The sequence below is a fragment of the Opisthorchis viverrini genome (genome assembly GCF_000715545.1).
Source record: "Opisthorchis viverrini unplaced genomic scaffold opera_v5_678, whole genome shotgun sequence".
Taxonomy (NCBI): Eukaryota; Metazoa; Platyhelminthes; class Trematoda; order Opisthorchiida; family Opisthorchiidae; genus Opisthorchis; species Opisthorchis viverrini.
Window position 1 is genome coordinate 30,826 of NW_008752344.1, and position 21,085 is coordinate 51,910.

Consider the following 21,085-nt stretch of genomic DNA (forward strand, 5'->3'; position numbering starts at 1 on the left):
AACCGCGAGGTGGACAGCACATGACTTGGCAAAAAGGCGTGAAAGAGATCACGAAGAGTTTGGGTGTTGTTGGTGTTGTGAGACTTCCAGGATGGGGTCCCCGTGACCCCGTCTAAACGAACTTTATGGTTGTACGGCAGTGAAGCATCAGTACCAACACTGATCTTGCTGTCATTTATGATGATGATGACGATGCGGCAGGATATACAGAGGTTGGTATCGTCCTAAGCCACCAGGTGGAAGGATTCTTACTTGACTGGGTACCTTTTGGTGATCCCATCTGTGCTGTTCTTGTGGCAGCGTTTGTGAAGGAGTCTCACAAGTGGGCAGTTGATCGATACCTGATTTCGCGGCAACTGAGGAAAATATGTATGGCTGCTAATCAATGTCAGTTTCTATCCAGATTGCCTAAACGAGTGTCTGGAGTTGTAGGCACCCCGAAATGACTGATAGGCTATCACTAAGTCCCCGCTCCACTTTCATTCTCCCCTTAAAAAAGGCTTTCAAATAAATCACGGTTGTACGGCAGCGACACTGGTGTCGTGTTGTCTATGCTGATGGTAGGAGGTTTTGAAAAATATTACGAAGAGTTTGGATGTTGATGGTGCAATCTACCTCTCAGGATGGTGTTCCCCCTCTTGCCCTTAACTAGAGACACCGCGTGAATTGGCGACTGATCGGTGTCAGTGGAGCTCGTGTTGAGTTTCTTTCCAGAGTGTCCGACAGCGCTAGGAGGTGTGGGCACCTCAGAATGCTTGCGACAGGCCATCATCCTGTTCCCTCCTTCACCCACTCCTTTCTCATCTTTTCATTCTAAGGCTTGAAATATAATTAGACAAACGCTGCGGTTGTACGACAGATAAGCATTGGTGTCAACACTAATGTTGGTGTCTCTGATGATGATGACCTACTGGAAGCACTCCGCTTCACTCAGATCCTTATCGAACGGGATTTTGGGAGATATTTCTGTCGTGCATCCCTGTAGAGGTTGAACCCTAAAGTACATGTGACTCTGTTCACGGAGAGGTCACATTGGCCAACTCTATCACAGACATTCTAGGCTTTGTCGATGAGTCGGCGGATCTCTGCATGATTAAATCTTTAAATAAAATCGACAGCACCCGGTCGTCGATCGTGTGCCTGACAAGTGTTTCTTAATGCATGATCCCCGACTCACTGCTGTTTTTGACCTACAAAAACGAACTGGCTAGCATTTTGTACTGGGTGTACTACGTTTTCACGAACGACGTCAGGATTAGCAGCATCTCTGCCACACAGGATGTGCAGCCCAAAGTGAAATTAGCACTCAGCATTCCACAATTAACCATCACTGCATTGGTAACGAGCGTGTGTCTGACACACGGCAAAATGTGAAAAAAGTCACGTTTGCGACATTCAAAGCCGTCTTACTTAAGCGGTACGATCGAACAATTGGATATCACGACGGTCGGAGTCCTGACTGGTGGTAGGAAATTCACATGAGAATGGAACGAGTGCGATGGCGCCAAATAATGGATAGTCTAAGAAATGATGGATCATCGATGAACAGAAGTGTATAACATGCACGCGGCTGAAGAAAGTGATGATGCGAGAAATGAACCTCGTTCCATGGCTACACAATCTAACCCATGGCGGATAACTTGCCGGTCTAAACCTACATTCTGCACCCTGCAGGACGTTACGAGCTACCTCCTAGTTCCATATCTCTACAAACACATCGTTCAGCTGTAGCACCCTTCCGGTGCCTAACTGCTATGCTACCCGAAGGTTGCACGAGTGCTGGGATACTACCAGTTTGCCCAAGCCTAGACAGGGGAAGTCGAGAGGCAGAGGTCGGGTTCGAACCGCAGACCTTCCAGTCAGTAAATTCGCGCTCTAACCCCTTGGGTGGGATACTGCCAGTTTGCCCAAGCCTAGACAGGGGAAGTCGAGAGGCAGAGGTCGGGTTCGAACCGCAGACCTTCCAGTCAGTAAATTCGCGCTCTAACCACTTGGGCCATCTCGCTCCTACCAACACATCGTCATGATCATCGACAGCATGACATCAATGTTGAACACGTGCTTCGTAGTTAGCCCCATCTTTCGTTGCTTTCATCACTGTCGAAAACCAACCTTGGATGTAAACTAGAATTTCAGCACAGTCCCGTGGACTTCCGTGAGGACTTCTTTCTTCATATTAACCTCGTCTGGAACTATCCTAATTCCTAATTCGTTTTTCCTCTCTCTGGTAGCTTTTAGGCAACGACTGGTAGCAAACTGAACTCAAAAACAATTCGCCGCTTCTTCAACTGATCCCACGATGCACAATATTCACTGCAAGATGTGGGATTTAAAAAGCACGAGCTTAGTGACCTTGCCACCATCATATAAACCCTGTCCATGGTGCCACACTTGTTCCAGTCTGCAGCTTGAAGGGCAGAGGCCTGTTCGCTGACCAAACTAGGAGGGATCACGCTGCATGTGCGTGATCCATTCTGGTCTACTGGCTTGCCGTGAGGTGCGAACCGCTACATCACAAAAGGGTCATACCTCTTCGCCACGAAGATAATGCACCAGTATCTCCTTGATCCGCACCGTTCTTTTTTCCCCTTCCAGACTGTTGCGAACTTCCTGTTTTCGAAGTTTCGCTGCCGTGTATTGCTCCCACGCCGTGCACAGTACTGTGTGCATGATTTTCCGTTCTTTACCGGCTTTTGAAATGACTGGCAATGAAGCGAACAGTGTCATAGTAAGTTTGGCTTTCCGATTTCACTGGATCAGATTCCTGATAGCTATCCACATCTACCACTGGACTTGTTTTGTATGCCCAAAACGTATGAGAATACTCTGTCCCACATTATGATCCCTGAAGGCATGGTGAGAGATAGGTATGCCATTATTTGTTTCATGTATCCAGGGTTAAGAAGATGGCACTAGAAATTGTGAAGTTTTATGAGCACAGTGGCTCTGGTCAACCGCTTACTTTACTATGTGTACTTAAGGGCGCAGTCCGCTTTCTTGGGGAGTTGCACCACGCAATGGAAAAGATAATCAGAGCCAAGGAACTGGACCTTGAGTTAGAACAGTCATTCGTTCGGTTACAAAGCTACCTGGTAATGGTATTGCTTCCTCTATTTTCTCAGAATGATAGGTCCGTTCAGGAGCCAGTGATTACAGGCCTTCACGATCCATCGGAATTCAAGGATAAAGTAAGCAGTTTCCGCATTGCATCACCCAATTCTCCAGGACATACTCATAGTTGAGGATCTCATTGACACGGGAAGGTCGATGCGGGCCTTGTTGGCTCAACTTGATGACCTATCTCCTCTAAGGGTGAAAATATCTAGGTAAGTCTCCCTGGTATCAAGCCTTCTCAGAGAGGTCGAATCGTCCAACGGACTTTTTGCTGCTACTGGTGTTACAACTTTCGGTAGGATGTTGCCAGGATGTGGAGTCACTCTTTGTATACCAGTTAGTGTTACTTTTAGAAAGAATGACTTTCCGATATTATGCGCTGAGTGGGAATTAACAGGGGTGATTATGAATTTTGTCTGGTCTCCTCAGTGGTCGATGTTTGCATGCATCGTCAGACTACAGCAGAGGTATATCGAAGTGTTAGTACATTGTTCACGTTCCTTGGGTGTGCATCCACTCACTGAACCTGACCGTCGTTCACTTGGGGCGTGCCTTCAGCTCTTGACGAGACGCCTGGGAAAACAGATGCCCAAGTCGGCGAGCAGATCGACATTCTACAGATGGTTGGGGCAGAATGGTGTTTGCAGGAATACCCTTCCGTTGATCGGGTGGCTGGCAGGTTTGGTTTGGAGACCGTGCCAACTCCCCTTCTAGGATTCATGTCAAATTGTGCTCAACCATATCGCTTGATACCAACAATCTACGAACCAACCATGTACACAGGTTGACCACATTATGATCGGCTACCGCTGTGTTCAAGACTGCCGATCATAGTTGACTCTGACTTCGTCCCGGTATGTTTGAAGATTTTAGCCACTTGGTGCAGCCCGCGGAAACCGCGTTGTTGAATGTGAGTCTGCGTTTACTTCGCTTTTATCGATCCCCCCACCTTAAGCTAAGGTTGACCACTGGCCGCACCCTCCATGCGATGCGGACATTCCGGTGGATGGGGATTACAACATTTGGAGCATTCTCTGAAAGACTCAAAAGAAGCGTCGGAATGGACGAATAAGTCTTGTGGATTTTACGTCATTCCTCAGTGCAATTCGCCTCCGTGTCGGAAAACTGTTCTTATTCACTCTATAATTTGTTAAAAAATATCGTTCAGCTGGAAAACCCCTTCGGTGTCAAGCTGCCATGCCACCCGAAGGAAGCACGAGAGATGTGATACTGCCAAGTTGCCCCAACCTAGACAGGGGAAGTCAAGAAGTAGTACAAGGAGGTTTCGGTTCATCAGTGTCACTGAACAAGAAGCAGGTCGTATAGGTCGAACGATTTCGTTGGCTGCAAGACGCGGCTTGTACTGTGTCAGTGTATAACACAGATTGGGGACTGTGTTGAAGTGCAATAGTTGTTTTGAATTCACTGTGTTCAGTCAAGTATTCGAGTTTTCGCACATGCTTTTCTACACTCACACTCCTCCTTGTTTGCAGATAGAGAGATGGGGGCATACGCCGCGCCCCTCGGTTGGACATAGATCCTGAGTACCACGATTGCAGCATCATAGTCAGTTCAATCAGCGAGATAGTCATACACGGAGGTATCGATGACGTGAATTGGTGCGTCTAAGTAGTCTCCCTCGTTCATTCGACGTCTTAGAAGGACATTCAAAACCAGTGGTCATCTTTTAGTGGCGTCAGGAACGCCATCGAATCACCTGGATGTAATAATGATGGTATGACACATAGTGTTATTAATTGTATGAATTGTTATTCTTGAATAAGAGCTCAGTTAAGCCCAAAACGTTGGGATTCAGAATAGTGAATAGCGCCTTATTCGACGTACGAGTTAAAATACAGATTGGGGAGAAAGTAATGCAATGCAAGACTAAATAACGGGACAAATTAATTAACACCTGCACCAAATCTTCCACCGAGATGGATCTAATGGAGGTCAATTCTTCCTAACTGGGCATTCAAATCGCCAAACTTGACCATCCACAATGGTGTTGGTTTTTCTTGAAGGAGTCTTTGACAGCGTCGCTTCCTCGTGTTGTTAAGTCGTGTGCAAATGTAACGAAGAGTTCGCGTTTGAAAGTGTTGGTTGCTCGCCGTGAAAAGATTCGACCTTTTCGCGGTGTGGCTGTTTACACACCTCCATAATCCATGGAGCTGTACTGGGGAGTGTGCTTGTGACACTAATTGTTAAATGTCTGTCTCTTGGTCCTCCAGGTTTGGAGTCGGGACAAGTATGGCAACTTGCTCCTCAAAAATACAGACTGTTCTTATGCTAACCACCTACAGGTTACCGCTAGCTTTTTCGGATAAAAAACTTCTGTCCCTAAGACGTTGTATATAGCCCAGCTAGTCTACAACGGCTTGTATAGAGTTTTTCAAAGATGCTCACTGGTCGTTTACCCGGACCAAATGAGTTTATGGACGGTCGACTTCTTTTCTGGTTGCTATTGCATCAGAAGGTGCCTGTCCGTTCTCCAGGCGGCTGAATGATCCTGTGCTGTTACGCTTTGGAGGACACTTCTCATCTATCAACAAGATGCCTTTAGCTCAGTGGTCAGAGCTGATCAGAAGTTCTGTGGTTCAAACCCGACCTCTTCATTTCGAATCCCCCTGTCTAGGCTTGGGAAACCTGGCAGTATCCCAGCCCTCGTGCTTCCTTCTGGTGGCATGGCATTAAAAAGTTCCTATTGCTGAGCAAGGAGGAATTTAAGCCTCGTTCGCACACGCGTGCTACGTGTATCGGCGGCGTTTCCAGAATCTGTCCTTATGAGATCTGCAGCCTTCAAATTACTATACTCATCGTGCGTGCGTCAGATTGTGAGGGAGGTCCTTTGACCATCGAGTGAATACCCCGTCAATAAGTGTTCTTTTTTATGAACGGAGTACGGAAAAAGGGGTATTAGTAGCGATGAACTGATTAAGGGAGTCGAGGCTTATGAGCCTGACACCATTTTCGAGCTCTGATCCAGTCCAAACAGGTGACAGAGATTGTTGCCTCCTACGTTTCAGACACCTGCTACCATTAAGAAGCTTTGCTTGGAGGCCAGCTACCGAGATTTTTCATAGAACCTCCCGTTTACGGTTGGGTCCGATAGAGAAGTGGGGGCCTCAGCAGCAACACAGTCAAGTTATTGAGGCTTCTTTTGAATCGAGCAGCTGCAATTCCAAAGGATACTGTATTCCAGACGGTAAGGTAGTCAGTTTACTTACAATATTCGCAACACCATGAGTGCCCCACTTGTCCGTTAGTCCCCTGTGATGGAGCCAATAACAAAGCGTCTGATCCGACACCCCGAGTTTGTCAGTTGCGAGAGTTCGCTAACCGGAGCTCCGGAAGACAGCTGATCGTTGTTCGATAGTCGTGAAGACTGTGCATGCAGGTAATCTAGCAACAGAGTACGAACATTCCCACAACTAAGAAAAAGGTTTCAAATTTAAGAATTCGGGACTCCAGCTTGCGTTTTCGTCAGCCTGCCCTGTAGGCCAGAACAGGGCGTTTCACTTTTTGGGGGGACAATGCATCGTCAAAGACATTACATGGGTGTTTCATGGGACTTTGTTACAGGTTGCCTTTTAAGCTCCATCCCAGTGCGTATACCTACCCAGGTTCGGCTCACAGGGCAGCGGTTGATATGCAGAGAACGGCTGATTAGAAACAACAGAATGACTACCTGATTCTAAAAGTCGTTCTGCCCGCGCCATACACCGGAGATGATCTATATTCTCGCCTTCGTTGGTTCATAATCATTGTTTACTCAGCTCTTTTGGACAGGCAACTAAGTGGCCGTCAACCAGGTTGTAGCTCTTGACACATGCTTTCATCCGTTCACCTTGGAGAAAACATCCCACCCGAAATTGCGAAAAGGATTTCTTCAGCAGAGGCTAAATGGCCATATAGGAGCAAAGGGCGACGTAACTTGTTTCCGAAATCCCCCCATACTGAATCATTAGGAAGCGTTTACTTGTGACCGTTTGAGTGCTCTTGGTTGGCCGGTTCTCTTTACTCGCTAATACTCACACATCGATCACAGAAAATCGGAACAGATTAAACTTAGAGCTACACTTTTGGGCCTCGAATACAATGAGTAAAATGACCTCCTCGGTGAATATGATGGTGATATGAGGGCTCTTAACTGATCTTTCCTATGCTCACTATACTATTTGACGTTTGTTGAATAACAAATGCTCATCAGTGTCTGGTTGGAGATACTGCAAGATGTCTGCTAATGGATGTGAATAACGTTCTTGTTGTCAGTTTCTATCCAGATTGCCTGAATGACTGTCTGGAGTTGTAGACACCGCGGAATGATTGTAATAAAGAAGCACGAAGTCCCTTCCCGCTCCACTGTTATTCTCTTCAAAATGAGACCTTCAAAATAAATCATGGTTATGTTGTAGCAAATTATCAGTGTTGGACAGTGATGTCATGGTGTCTATGATGGTGTCGTGAAATGAGGGTTCACTTGTACGATCACTTAATGAGTTGCATCTGGGTCTCTATGTGAACTGTCACCTGTTCATTGTGATAAGTTACGAGCTGAGTGAACGGCAAAAGAAGAAACTACTCACAAGATTGCTGAAAACTCTTCAACAGCCCACGACCGGTTTCACCCTTCTTGGGGCTCATCAGGTAGGCGCAGTCCCCGAGTTTCCGTCAACCTTATGTTCTGCTTGAATTCGGATTGGACTGATTTCGACAAATACACTCATTCGCAAATCAATTTGATTTTCACGAGAGACCCAATTGAATCTATCGTTTACGATATTACTCAACTTTTTTCCTCTTTTTCTTTCAGTTTGCTGGTCAAGCGAATCCCGTCTGGTATCCAGGTCAAACCCGACTGTAAGTTATTTACGTGAATGCTACGTGTTCAGTTCCTGCTCCGTTTTTCATGGCTGTTTGTGACTGCCTATTTCAGTTCCATGCATTGTTTGCTTTCTACTTTGTTTCGGCCATCTCTCCCTCCTCCTCCTCCTTATCATCATCATCAAGAGAGAGAGAGTAGCATCAGTGTTTACACCGATGCTTCACCGTTGTACGACCCTAAATTGCAAAGAATGGTGGATGAGGAAGGGACTTTTTGCTAACTTACCGCATGAAGATGAACCGGTTCTTGGATGTCTCGAATCGCAGCTCCCCAAACGCGGCGGTCGGTCGTGAGGCTCCCGCAGATATCGATTTATTGCCGATTTTATTGGCGTGGGCCGTTCAATGATGTTCATTGTGGGTCTTAACAGCGTCGCTCCAGGTTATCATTTGAGCACCTCTACGGAAATGCCATTCTTGTACATCGTTTCCTCCTCACCGCAATCTTGATGTGCAAATGTTAGATGATGCAATTATAATCTTAAAGAATCGTTTTGAAGTCTACAGTGGATTCATTGTAGAAAACTTAAATCCATTCGGAGGAGGACTGGTGCGGTAATTTGATGTAAGCTACTTTTGCGAAATTTCGCATCTTCCTAGGCATTCGGAGCACAACCATAAAGTGTACCGATTTGCATAAGTACCGTTAGTCAGCTTATCCACGATTACATACTGTTTTGCCTGTGTGAAATAATTGCATGCTGCAGTCCAAATTCGGTATGTAAAACGACCGATCAGTCAATCAGCCAGTCGATCGGCTGGTCAGTTCGTTATCCATAAACAGTGTACCATTGGCACCTTGGTTCCAGCTGTCACCTTTTCGGTCACCGGAAAGTTGAGGAGTTTGGAACATACAGCCAAGCATTGGAGGCGATGGCATGTTTGGTTAGTTCGAAAACTGGTACGCGTTGAAGGCGATAGCTTTGATGAACGAGTGCCATTGATTGTACGATTGAGTAATTTCTGCCAGTGTTACTAACCGTTGGTGAGTTAAGTCCCGGCGCCCCCATCTATGGAGGCAGCAGTTGTCGACCCGACTCAGTTTATCGATTATTGTTTTCATACTTCGCTGCCAGGTCATAAACTGTCCACCTCTCGGTCGCTTCCAGTCAGCACAGGGTTGAGTGAAGGGAGCTCTACGGAGCAGACGGTCCTCTGACATGCGGAGTACATGTAACCAGCGTAACCCATGAATCATGGATAATCCAGCTCTCATAGGAGAGTTCTGTCTTTATAAAACTACGTGGTGTACTTCGGCGTTAGTTATCCCAGCAGGCCTGACCAATGCTTCAGAGACACCAATGGTCAAACACTGGCCATTTTCGTGTGTATTCTGCGCGTAGAGACCATGTTTATGATCCACAACGCAGCATGAGTTGCATTACTGCAGTGTACACACCGCTCTTGACAGACAAACTGACGTCACGTCGGCGCCATAGGTGTCGGACGTTGAAAAAGCTGTCCTGACCTGAGTGCAACTCCTACACCATAGATACCACTAGCCATTGCGTCAGGATCACCTCACACTCGAAGGCAATATACATCGACAGAGAGGGAAAGCACAACTTTACCAAGAGATAACTGTTGCCCAGCTTGACATAGAGTACGGACATTGAAGTCTGCAACTTGGATTAAATCTTTTGAGGTTAGTGAGCTATTAGTTTGGCTTATTTTTCTGGGTGATAGTTCAGATACGGAACAACGACGGGAGGGCGGACTGACAGGTGAGTTGGTCACATCACTCGATGAACAGAAAGGGTGTGTGAGGGAGTACTGGTGGTGTTCGTGAAGGCTTTTACCAGGCTGAGCTAACCTATTTCGAAACTCCAGTATCCACTCTAGCGTGTCCTATTGTAAAGTATATCCGTCCGAAAATTCGATGTGCTATCACATGCCAGACCATCCTACTCTGAAGTGGCCTAAGTACTTGTCACTTAAGTCTGAACTGAGCTTATTGCACTTCATTTATGGGTATAAATGTTATTTAGATGAATTGTGGACAACTTCACCATCAACACAATCCACTTTTCATGTGATCTTACGGAGTTCATGGAATTATTCGCAGTTGGAACTTAGGGATGTTGAGTTCCGCGTAATGACTTTCGGTATATGGAGCATACGTTCGTTTTGCGCATGTCCCTCTATGAAACCACATAATTAGATATGCTCAGTTTTCATCACTCTATGTCGTTCTTCTTTTGGTGAGCAATCAATAGTATCCTCACGAGCTTCGTTCTGGGTGTGGTATTGACAGCGTTTATCCACTAAATTCTGAACCAAAGTACACTGCTAGGGTGTGTCCATGAAGTAGGATTAGTAGAACGTTTACAGATTAATACCCGTCTTTCGTCCACATCGGACAGATTTACAGATTGAACCTAGTTTCCTATCCATTTTACTGACTGCCACTTACCCTATTCAAGTACAATCTTTTAGTGTGCAATCCGCCCCTCTATTGCTTTTCTAGTGAGGGCGTTCTGCGAAAAAGGTTTTGTTACTTGTTCAGCAAAAGCCCAATACGAGAGGGGAGATGGAGATAGGATAACTGTTGTCACTTCAGGTCGCACTCGTGGACAATCCGAATTGCCATAACCACACCCTGTTCCTAAATTTTGTAATATCGCTTATTATACTTCTTACAACAGAGATGTCCATATCCCATGTGTCACTCATATGGTTACCTTACGTACGCAGTAGGGCGTTCACAAGATGGACCGTCAGGTCATTCAGAGGTCCCGGTGTTGAGGATGTTCGATAACGGACCTGGTATACTTTAATCGCCTGGTAGAGATAATGGCGCTATTCATGCATGTATAGATCACGTGTGTTAATCCGGCCCTCCAGACTATGCCACGTTAGTTGTTTAGACGTAACGCGCTACTCATAAAGCTGCTGAAATCTCTTCGCCACATTAGTTCTTAGCAGTACTTTTTCCACCTTTTCTCTAGTCTGCTCTTAGAGGTCGCATAACCTAGGGTTGTCCTTTGACGTTTCGGTGTCTTTCCCCGGATACATCCTATGGGTCAATGAAGACAACTAGAGGAGGAATTGTGCTCTTTGGATGGGTGTAACATCAGCCTTATGTTTACTTCATCTCTTGCTTACCTACCTTCGTCTCCGCAGTAAGCGTTCTGGCAACTTTCTATGCAAGGTAGCAGGATATCTGTTTTCTATTTCTGCATCGTTAGTCCCTCGTCCTGGTGCTGGTTGGATTGCGAAGACATAGGAACGTTGGACCACTGGGATACTTGCTAGTTTCAAGCAGATCGTGACGCTTTGCGTGTTTTTGTGGGAACATGGACAGTGGGTGACGTAACCATCAAATGTAGGGTCCTTGAAAGTAGGGTTTGGCCGTATTGTTTTGAGTCGCCGAGGTGATTCATGTTTTTGAAAAATAGACGAACTGAACAGATTTTTCGTACATTTACATTCACTGGTGAGTATATATGTTACGTGTATTTTCATCGTTGCATTTTTTCGATGCGTGACTCACAGTTACTGAGCTACGAATAGCCACAGGTAATATCAACCGCCTGCAACAAGGGGTCATTTCTAACACAGGAACACTTTTCGTTTGCAATTTTTAGTTGTTGGATTCGAAATTCCGAATGAATTCGTCGTCGGTTATGCTTTGGACTACAACGAGCACTTTCGTGACCTGCCAGTAAGTGTGCCTAAGACTTTCCTCAGTTGTCCTGGTTTTTAATCCCAGTTCGAAATGCAGGGTATGTAACCGGTTGTAAGTCTGTTTTCCGGTTTATCGAAGAAGGTAGACTTGAAAGACATCTAAGTGGTTTTTGTTTCGGTGTTCAAAAGTGGATTCCCAAGCATTTGAAGGCGCTACTGCAGACGGACGTGTAGGTGAGGGCTTGGGCTGTGCAAAACGAACAGAGCGTTCATTTCTGGCGTTGGATACTGATGAGAGAATAGCCAAGCTAGGGGAGAAGGATTAGGTGCGGTGGAATAAAGGAGGGACAGGTTGCTCAAGTGGTTAGAGTGCCAATTTACTGACCGGAAGGCCCGTGGTTTCAACCCGACTTCTGCCTCTCGACTTCCCCTGTCTAAGCTTGGGCAACCTGGCAATATCCCAGTCCTCGTGCCTTTTTCGGGTGGCATGGTAGCTAGGCACCGGAAGGGTGTTACAGCTGAACATTTTCTAAGTGTCAAATTTCTCGTTTGCTTTAATATGTACAAGACCACACGACGGATGGTTTTGGCGTGAATTCATCGTAAGTTTTGAGGCTGATAATTAGGTGCCCGTTGATCGGATTGGACTGATTTCGACAAATACACTCATTCGCAAATCAATTTGATTTTCACGAGAGACCCAATTGAATCTATCGTTTACGATATTACTCAACTTTTTTCCTCTTTTTCTTTCAGTTTGCTGGTCAAGCGAATCCCGTCTGGTATCCAGGTCAAACCCGACTGTAAGTTATTTACGTGAATGCTACGTGTTCAGTTCCTGCTCCGTTTTTCATGGCTGTTTGTGACTGCCTATTTCAGTTCCATGCATTGTTTGCTTTCTACTTTGTTTCGGCCATCTCTCCCTCCTCCTCCTCCTTATCATCATCATCAAGAGAGAGAGAGAGACATCAGTGTTTACACCGATGCTTCACCGTTGTACGACCCTAAATTGCAAAGAATGGTGGATGAGGAAGGGACTTTTTGCTAACTTACCGCATCCGATGCTTCACCGTTGTACGACCCTAAATTGCAAAGAATGGTGGATGAGGAAGGGACTTTTTGCTAACTTACCGCATGAAGATGAACCGGTTCTTGGATGTCTCGAATCGCAGCTCCCCAAACGCGGCGGTCGGTCGTGAGGCTCCCGCAGATATCGATTTATTGCCGATTTTATTGGCGTGGGCCGTTCAATGATGTTCATTGTGGGTCTTAACAGCGTCGCTCCAGGTTATCATTTGAGCACCTCTACGGAAATGCCATTCTTGTACATCGTTTCCTCCTCACCGCAATCTTGATGTGCAAATGTTAGATGATGCAATTATAATCTTAAAGAATCGTTTTGAAGTCTACAGTGGATTCATTGTAGAAAACTTAAATCCATTCGGAGGAGGACTGGTGCGGTAATTTGATGTAAGCTACTTTTGCGAAATTTCGCATCTTCCTAGGCATTCGGAGCACAACCATAAAGTGTACCGATTTGCATAAGTACCGTTAGTCAGCTTATCCACGATTACATACTGTTTTGCCTGTGTGAAATAATTGCATGCTGCAGTCCAAATTCGGTATGTAAAACGACCGATCAGTCAATCAGCCAGTCGATCGGCTGGTCAGTTCGTTATCCATAAACAGTGTACCATTGGCACCTTGGTTCCAGCTGTCACCTTTTCGGTCACCGGAAAGTTGAGGAGTTTGGAACATACAGCCAAGCATTGGAGGCGATGGCATGTTTGGTTAGTTCGAAAACTGGTACGCGTTGAAGGCGATAGCTTTGATGAACGAGTGCCATTGATTGTACGATTGAGTAATTTCTGCCAGTGTTACTAACCGTTGGTGAGTTAAGTCCCGGCGCCCCCATCTATGGAGGCAGCAGTTGTCGACCCGACTCAGTTTATCGATTATTGTTTTCATACTTCGCTGCCAGGTCATAAACTGTCCACCTCTCGGTCGCTTCCAGTCAGCACAGGGTTGAGTGAAGGGAGCTCTACGGAGCAGACGGTCCTCTGACATGCGGAGTACATGTAACCAGCGTAACCCATGAATCATGGATAATCCAGCTCTCATAGGAGAGTTCTGTCTTTATAAAACTACGTGGTGTACTTCGGCGTTAGTTATCCCAGCAGGCCTGACCAATGCTTCAGAGACACCAATGGTCAAACACTGGCCATTTTCGTGTGTATTCTGCGCGTAGAGACCATGTTTATGATCCACAACGCAGCATGAGTTGCATTACTGCAGTGTACACACCGCTCTTGACAGACAAACTGACGTCACGTCGGCGCCATAGGTGTCGGACGTTGAAAAAGCTGTCCTGACCTGAGTGCAACTCCTACACCATAGATACCACTAGCCATTGCGTCAGGATCACCTCACACTCGAAGGCAATATACATCGACAGAGAGGGAAAGCACAACTTTACCAAGAGATAACTGTTGCCCAGCTTGACATAGAGTACGGACATTGAAGTCTGCAACTTGGATTAAATCTTTTGAGGTTAGTGAGCTATTAGTTTGGCTTATTTTTCTGGGTGATAGTTCAGATACGGAACAACGACGGGAGGGCGGACTGACAGGTGAGTTGGTCACATCACTCGATGAACAGAAAGGGTGTGTGAGGGAGTACTGGTGGTGTTCGTGAAGGCTTTTACCAGGCTGAGCTAACCTATTTCGAAACTCCAGTATCCACTCTAGCGTGTCCTATTGTAAAGTATATCCGTCCGAAAATTTGATGTGCTATCACATGCCAGACCATCCTACTCTGAAGTGGCCTAAGTACTTGTCACTTAAGTCTGAACTGAGCTTATTGCACTTCATTTATGGGTATAAATGTTATTTAGATGAATTGTGGACAACTTCACCATCAACACAATCCACTTTTCATGTGATCTTACGGAGTTCATGGAATTATTCGCAGTTGGAACTTAGGGATGTTGAGTTCCGCGTAATGACTTTCGGTATATGGAGCATACGTTCGTTTTGCGCATGTCCCTCTATGAGACCACATAATTAGATATGCTCAGTTTTCACCACTCTATGTCGTTCTTCTTTTGGTGAGCAATCAATAGTATCCTCACGAGCTTCGTTCTGGGTGTGGTATTGACAGCGTTTATCCACTAAATTCTGAACCAAAGTACACTGCTAGGGTGTGTCCATGAAGTAGGATTAGTAGAACGTTTACAGATTAATACCCGTCTTTCGTCCACATCGGACAGATTTACAGATTGAACCTAGTTTCCTATCCATTTTACTGACTGCCACTTACCCTATTCAAGTACAATCTTTTAGTGTGCAATCCGCCCCTCTATTGCTTTTCTAGTGAGGGCGTTCTGCGAAAAAGGTTTTGTTACTTGTTCAGCAAAAGCCCAATACGAGAGGGGAGATGGAGATAGGATAACTGTTGTCACTTCAGGTCGCACTCGTGGACAATCCGAATTGCCATAACCACACCCTGTTCCTAAATTTTGTAATATCGCTTATTATACTTCTTACAACAGAGATGTCCATATCCCATGTGTCACTCATATGGTTACCTTACGTACGCAGTAGGGCGTTCACAAGATGGACCGTCAGGTCATTCAGAGGTCCCGGTGTTGAGGATGTTCGATAACGGACCTGGTATACTTTAATCGCCTGGTAGAGATAATGGCGCTATTCATGCATGTATAGATCACGTGTGTTAATCCGGCCCTCCAGACTATGCCACGTTAGTTGTTTAGACGTAACGCGCTACTCATAAAGCTGCTGAAATCTCTTCGCCACATTAGTTCTTAGCAGTACTTTTTCCACCTTTTCTCTAGTCTGCTCTTAGAGGTCGCATAACCTAGGGTTGTCCTTTGACGTTTCGGTGTCTTTCCCCGGATACATCCTATGGGTCAATGAAGACAACTAGAGGAGGAATTGTGCTCTTTGGATGGGTGTAACATCAGCCTTATGTTTACTTCATCTCTTGCTTACCTACCTTCGTCTCCGCAGTAAGCGTTCTGGCAACTTTCTATGCAAGGTAGCAGGATATCTGTTTTCTATTTCTGCATCGTTAGTCCCTCGTCCTGGTGCTGGTTGGATTGCGAAGACATAGGAACGTTGGACCACTGGGATACTTGCTAGTTTCAAGCAGATCGTGACGCTTTGCGTGTTTTTGTGGGAACATGGACAGTGGGTGACGTAACCATCAAATGTAGGGTCCTTGAAAGTAGGGTTTGGCCGTATTGTTTTGAGTCGCCGAGGTGATTCATGTTTTTGAAAAATAGACGAACTGAACAGATTTTTCGTACATTTACATTCACTGGTGAGTATATATGTTACGTGTATTTTCATCGTTGCATTTTTTCGATGCGTGACTCACAGTTACTGAGCTACGAATAGCCACAGGTAATATCAACCGCCTGCAACAAGGGGTCATTTCTAACACAGGAACACTTTTCGTTTGCAATTTTTAGTTGTTGGATTCGAAATTCCGAATGAATTCGTCGTCGGTTATGCTTTGGACTACAACGAGCACTTTCGTGACCTGCCAGTAAGTGTGCCTAAGACTTTCCTCAGTTGTCCTGGTTTTTAATCCCAGTTCGAAATGCAGGGTATGTAACCGGTTGTAAGTCTGTTTTCCGGTTTATCGAAGAAGGTAAACTTGAAAGACATCTAAGTGGTTTTTGTTTCGGTGTTCAAAAGTGGATTCCCAAGCATTTGAAGGCGCTACTGCAGACGGACGTGTAGGTGAGGGCTTGGGCTGTGCAAAACGAACAGAGCGTTCATTTCTGGCGTTGGATACTGATGAGAGAATAGCCAAGCTAGGGGAGAAGGACTAGGTGCGGTGGAATAAAGGAGGGACAGATTGCTCAAGTGGTTAGAGTGCCAATTTACTGACCGGAAGGCCCGTGGTTTCAACCCGACTTCTGCCTCTCGACTTCCCCTGTCTAAGCTTGGGCAACCTGGCAATATCCCAGTCCTCGTGCCTTTTTCGGGTGGCATGGTAGCTAGGCACCGGAAGGGTGTTACAGCTGAACATTTTCTAAGTGTCAAATTTCTCGTTTGCTTTAATATGTACAAGACCACACGACGGATGGTTTTGGCGTGAATTCATCGTAAGTTTTGAGGCTGATAATTAGGTGCCCGTTGAGGCTCTCGTCCAAACTTCTTGGTTCAGAGGACTGACTGCGACATAGCGAGTGGGCGTCGGTATTCTGCCACCATAGTAGTATAGGCATTTTAAATATCAGCTTTAACTGTATGTTCCATCCCGCAAATCTGCAGGACGAATAAATCGTATTCGTGACACCTATTTCCACTGACCATGTAGTACGAGGGAATATGGATGTTGTGGTGTAGCCCTCGGGTGTTGGTCGGTGGGTTACAGAAGCATTCAGGCTGTTGTACCATGATAAGATCCAGTCGCTTTTTTGGCTGTCCACCTGGCTTTCGAAGATCCATATAGTTTCTTCGTGCCCAACCCAGAGGAATCAATCAAGATGTGGCCAGTTTTACAGTTAAAAACGATTGGAAGTTTTGGGTGACTCCGCTGTACCTCGGTATGTCGATCAAAGCTGATTTATCCTTTGCCATCCACCAGAGGTCTGGCTTTGGTTGTGCAGTTATAGTATACGACCGAATTGGGTTCGCCCAAAGCTGGTAAGATGCCAGCCTCTTTCCTACCAGATTTTTATTAGTAATAAAGCTGTCCTGAAAACAAACAGGGGGACCTTTTCCGGTCTACTTGACTTGTCCCAACACATTTTGTCAGCTCCGTGGCGTTCTCGATGCAATTTTATCAGCACGACCTGTGGATTGTAAAACCGAACTACACCAGTACTGATTTTCCAACATAACACAAGTCCAGCACCTGGTACCAAAACAGCTTTTCCAATGTGTTTATGTAAGTATTCGGGGTACGCAAACAGAGAGAAAATAGAACTGACATAATGATTACCATGTTGGTGAGAACCACCTATGCACAACAGCTCTTGTTTATTTGACTTTCAAATTACATATCACTACTGCTTACAGTGACACGACCGATGGATGTGTGGAGGCTGTGAAGTCGCATCGAGTTCTAAAAAGCCGACACATTTTGGTACCCATGTGTACCATTCAGATTCGCGTCTCTGATTTATGGCATCATTGTTTGAATCTGTCCGATCCGCTGAAACGTATAATGCGTTCAGGGTACGTGTAAATCAAGTAGATGGCTACTCTCTGCTGTTGGCAAACGAGTGTCTTGATAACCTGTATTAAAACACTACCTGGATAAGGAGTTTGAACTTAATCGTCAAGTCTGTTCGAAGTGAACTTCGAAGTGATCACCCTTGAAAAAAGGGGCTCTCAGCGCAGCTGAAAAGATCTAGTTAAGCGGTGCACTTTTGCTTTGACTTTGCTGATTTTTCGCCTGAAGCCTATCTGGAATTCGTGAGTCGATCGAATAACGCAGTGAACCTTCGCATGCATTGTCCTGCTTAGTAAACATTGTGGACTGCTTTTAGAGAAATACAATCATTTGCAAATCAGTTGGATTTTTCAGGAGAGACTCAACTGAATCTCTGCAACTGAATGTGCTGCACACAGGCCGCCTCATGTTTCAGTCGGCACGATATTCGAGACATCGCAGTATATGTTCATAACAGAAACTATTCACAAGGTTGCTGAAAACTCTTCGACAGCTCACGACCGGCTTCGCCCTTCCTGGGGCTCATTAGGTAGGCGCACTCACCGAGTTTCCGTCAACCTTATGTTCTACTTGAACCCAAATTGGACTGTTTTCGAGAAGTACACTCATTTGCAAATCAATTTGGTTTTCACGAGACATTCAACTGAATATCATAAACGATGAATTCAATTGAGTCTCTCGTGAAAACCAAATGAGTGTATTTCTCGAAAACATTGCATATCTTATACAAGAAAGCGTTCGTAACTGGGTGAAACAAAAAAAAACCCTGACCAAACAAAGTTAAGCGATTAAAACTGTGCTTCGTAGCCACAATGATGACGCGTGGATGACGATGAATAGAGCTCAATCAGTAAACAGTTCTCAATAGTTCAGGTCTAAAAGAGCCCGAAGAGGTCGTGAGCTGTCGCAGAGTTTTCAGCAGCCTTGTGAGTAGTTTCCTTTATGAAAATTGTGGACTGCTATTCATTACCGTTTTGGGCCACAGTTGCTGGAGGTGAATTTCACGCTGATCGAGTTTAACTGTATACTTTCCTCCGCAGGTCATCTAACCTGTGCACAATCAGAGATCTCCTGCAGACAGGACCAAACATATTGTACTGTCCGCTGGCTAAGAGACGGGCCGTTTTTTAACCCTTTGTGTTTCATGAAAAATGACAGCCATGCATAAGCTGCACGCACATATAACCCACAATGAATGAACCAGCAACCCAACCGAGACAACTTTTCACTGTACATTCGATTAAGGTGTATAAACGAGGAATTTAATCGATTTTGGTGTCGCGTCCACACACATCTAAATGAGTTAATAACACGGTTCATCCACTGTTTATCACTGGTACGAAATCCTGGCCAACTCCAGCAATGGTCTGAGAAAGCGGCTGGAACACTGAACAATGACTCCTTTCAGTGTAAAATGCAATCAAAGTACTCGATAAGTCCACTGCAATTTGCAAGAATCGAATACGTACTTATGGACGAACTGATCTTTTCGATGACCTCTGTTAAATGAACTACCAGTGAGCACGTGATATTCTCAGCTATCAGTCGGCTGGTTAAGGGAATCTGCTCCAGTCATGCTCTGGACCATTGATTTGTCACGCTAAGCAATCGGTTAGATCGATGTATGGTTGAGTTGATGCAAAAGAAGTTCGTTTGACCCCTCACTGAGTCCGTTTCAGCTGTATTATGATTCCTATAGATAACTAAGAAGGTTGGCCTGTAGTATATGCATTTGCTAGGTTCTCTTAGTCGTTATTGTACTTGTTTGTGTATTTGTTTGTCTCTTCTCCTTTCGAGCCCGTTTCTTGCTTCATTCCTTTTTGTAGCACATATGTGTAATCAACCAGCACGGTCGCGAAAAGTATTACGTTCGACGTCAATGATAGTCTCCTTTCCAGACCTTCCCCCTAGTCAATCCATGATTTCTGTCCTCAACTGTTTGCATTTCCTTGAGCTATTTTCCTACAGTGGATTGTGTTAGATCTATTACTTTTGCTTTACACTGACAGTTTTTTGGCAGGCAAATTGTTCGACAATTTCTGCTTCCAGTGTTAATTTGTTAATGTGAATGTGTCCACGGTTTGCTCGTTTTTTACCTCTCAGAATGGCTACAAGAAGCAAACTCATAGTGACGCAGGCGTCACTTGTTCGTACGTCTGCACCGATTTGTTGTACTGCAGTGATAAAAAAAAATGACCGGAGCTGTTTGTGATCTGGTGAAATTGCTCAGATTCATTCTTATTGGGTGGATGCTGCTCGAGGTGGTACATATTTGTCACACTGTTCGGTCCATGTAAGAGGGGTGACTTTTAAACACGCACAGGCACACTTTCAAGCGCACAAAACGATTCGTACGCACACCGAAGTTGAATGATGAAGTGAAACAGCTCACAGTAAACGTTATTTTCGTCACATTAGAACAAGTCTTGGTGAGGGTAGTGGTTTAGCAAAGTAGGAAAAAACCCAGGCCACAGGGTTTGACAATTGTTGCAATACGGATGCACTGTATTGCCCCAATGTGCGTCATTCCTGGATAAATGCTCCAGGCTAAAAATTAGTTTCGGATGAGACGGAAACGTCAGCCCTACTCTGAAGGAAAGCTGTCTGAAACGTGGGAATACAAGTTTGTTTTAATTTTTGTTGTAGAAAACGTGGAAGGTGTTTCTTATCAACATTATGCGGGTGAACGCTCTTTTCGCGGGAACACTCAGGAATCTCTGAATGCTTTTTGAATGGTTGAACACTCTATACTCTAAGCTCCCTCCCCCCAAAGGCAGTGTTGAAATTGGAGCCTAGAAAAAAAAAACAAATCCTTTTAATACGATGCCTCTATTTTGGTGTGATCGCTGTTCTTTGGACACAGTAGGACAACAGTGGTTATATACTCTAGGTTTTCAGGGTCGATTGTTGTGTTGTTAGAGGGGCAGGTTCATTTTCGGACACTTTCCTAATACTCTCCGACTATTCGTGGCTGCTTATTCGGAAAGACATGTCCGTCGCGGATTTTCATTATTCCCCGTTATGTTAAAGTTAGTCCCCGAAGGGCATAGATTTTACACTCAGTGTGTCCGTTAAGTTTTTGAGTAACCTATTTGCGGCAAGTTTGGGTATCCTTTGTGATGACTAAGCACGGGAATCGCCAGAAACAACTGGACAGTGATTGTCTTGCCTTTTTTGGACAATGCCTCAAGTTGTTGCATCTTCTTTAAGTCCTTTTTTTAATCGGATTCGGATCGGACCAGTCAACCAT

At 45.2% G+C, this 21,085-nt stretch overlaps 2 protein-coding genes across 2 annotated transcripts in view; both read left to right on the forward strand.

The window, feature by feature from the left end:
- Positions 1 to 648, forward strand: part of T265_11969 (hypothetical protein) — a gene marked incomplete at both ends in the record, with an annotated part of 3,633 nt that extends 2,985 nt beyond the window's left edge. Inside the window, 2 exons of the mRNA XM_009178828.1 lie at positions 202 to 428; positions 565 to 648. Of these exons, the coding sequence (XP_009177092.1) occupies positions 202 to 428; positions 565 to 648 (311 nt within the window). The remainder of the gene's footprint in view (positions 1 to 201; positions 429 to 564) is intronic.
- Positions 649 to 1,484: 836 nt separating this feature from the next.
- T265_11970 (hypothetical protein) lies at positions 1,485 to 19,718 on the forward strand (the record flags this gene model as incomplete). Its single annotated transcript, XM_009178829.1, has 10 exons — positions 1,485 to 1,551; positions 1,675 to 2,020; positions 2,596 to 2,728; positions 2,761 to 2,867; positions 2,897 to 3,092; positions 3,123 to 3,188; positions 3,226 to 3,326; positions 12,382 to 12,428; positions 16,118 to 16,194; positions 19,662 to 19,718. The coding sequence occupies 10 exons, from the start codon at positions 1,485 to 1,487 to the stop codon at positions 19,716 to 19,718; spliced, it is 1,197 nt and encodes a 398-aa protein (XP_009177093.1).
- Positions 19,719 to 21,085: the final 1,367 nt, after the last annotated feature.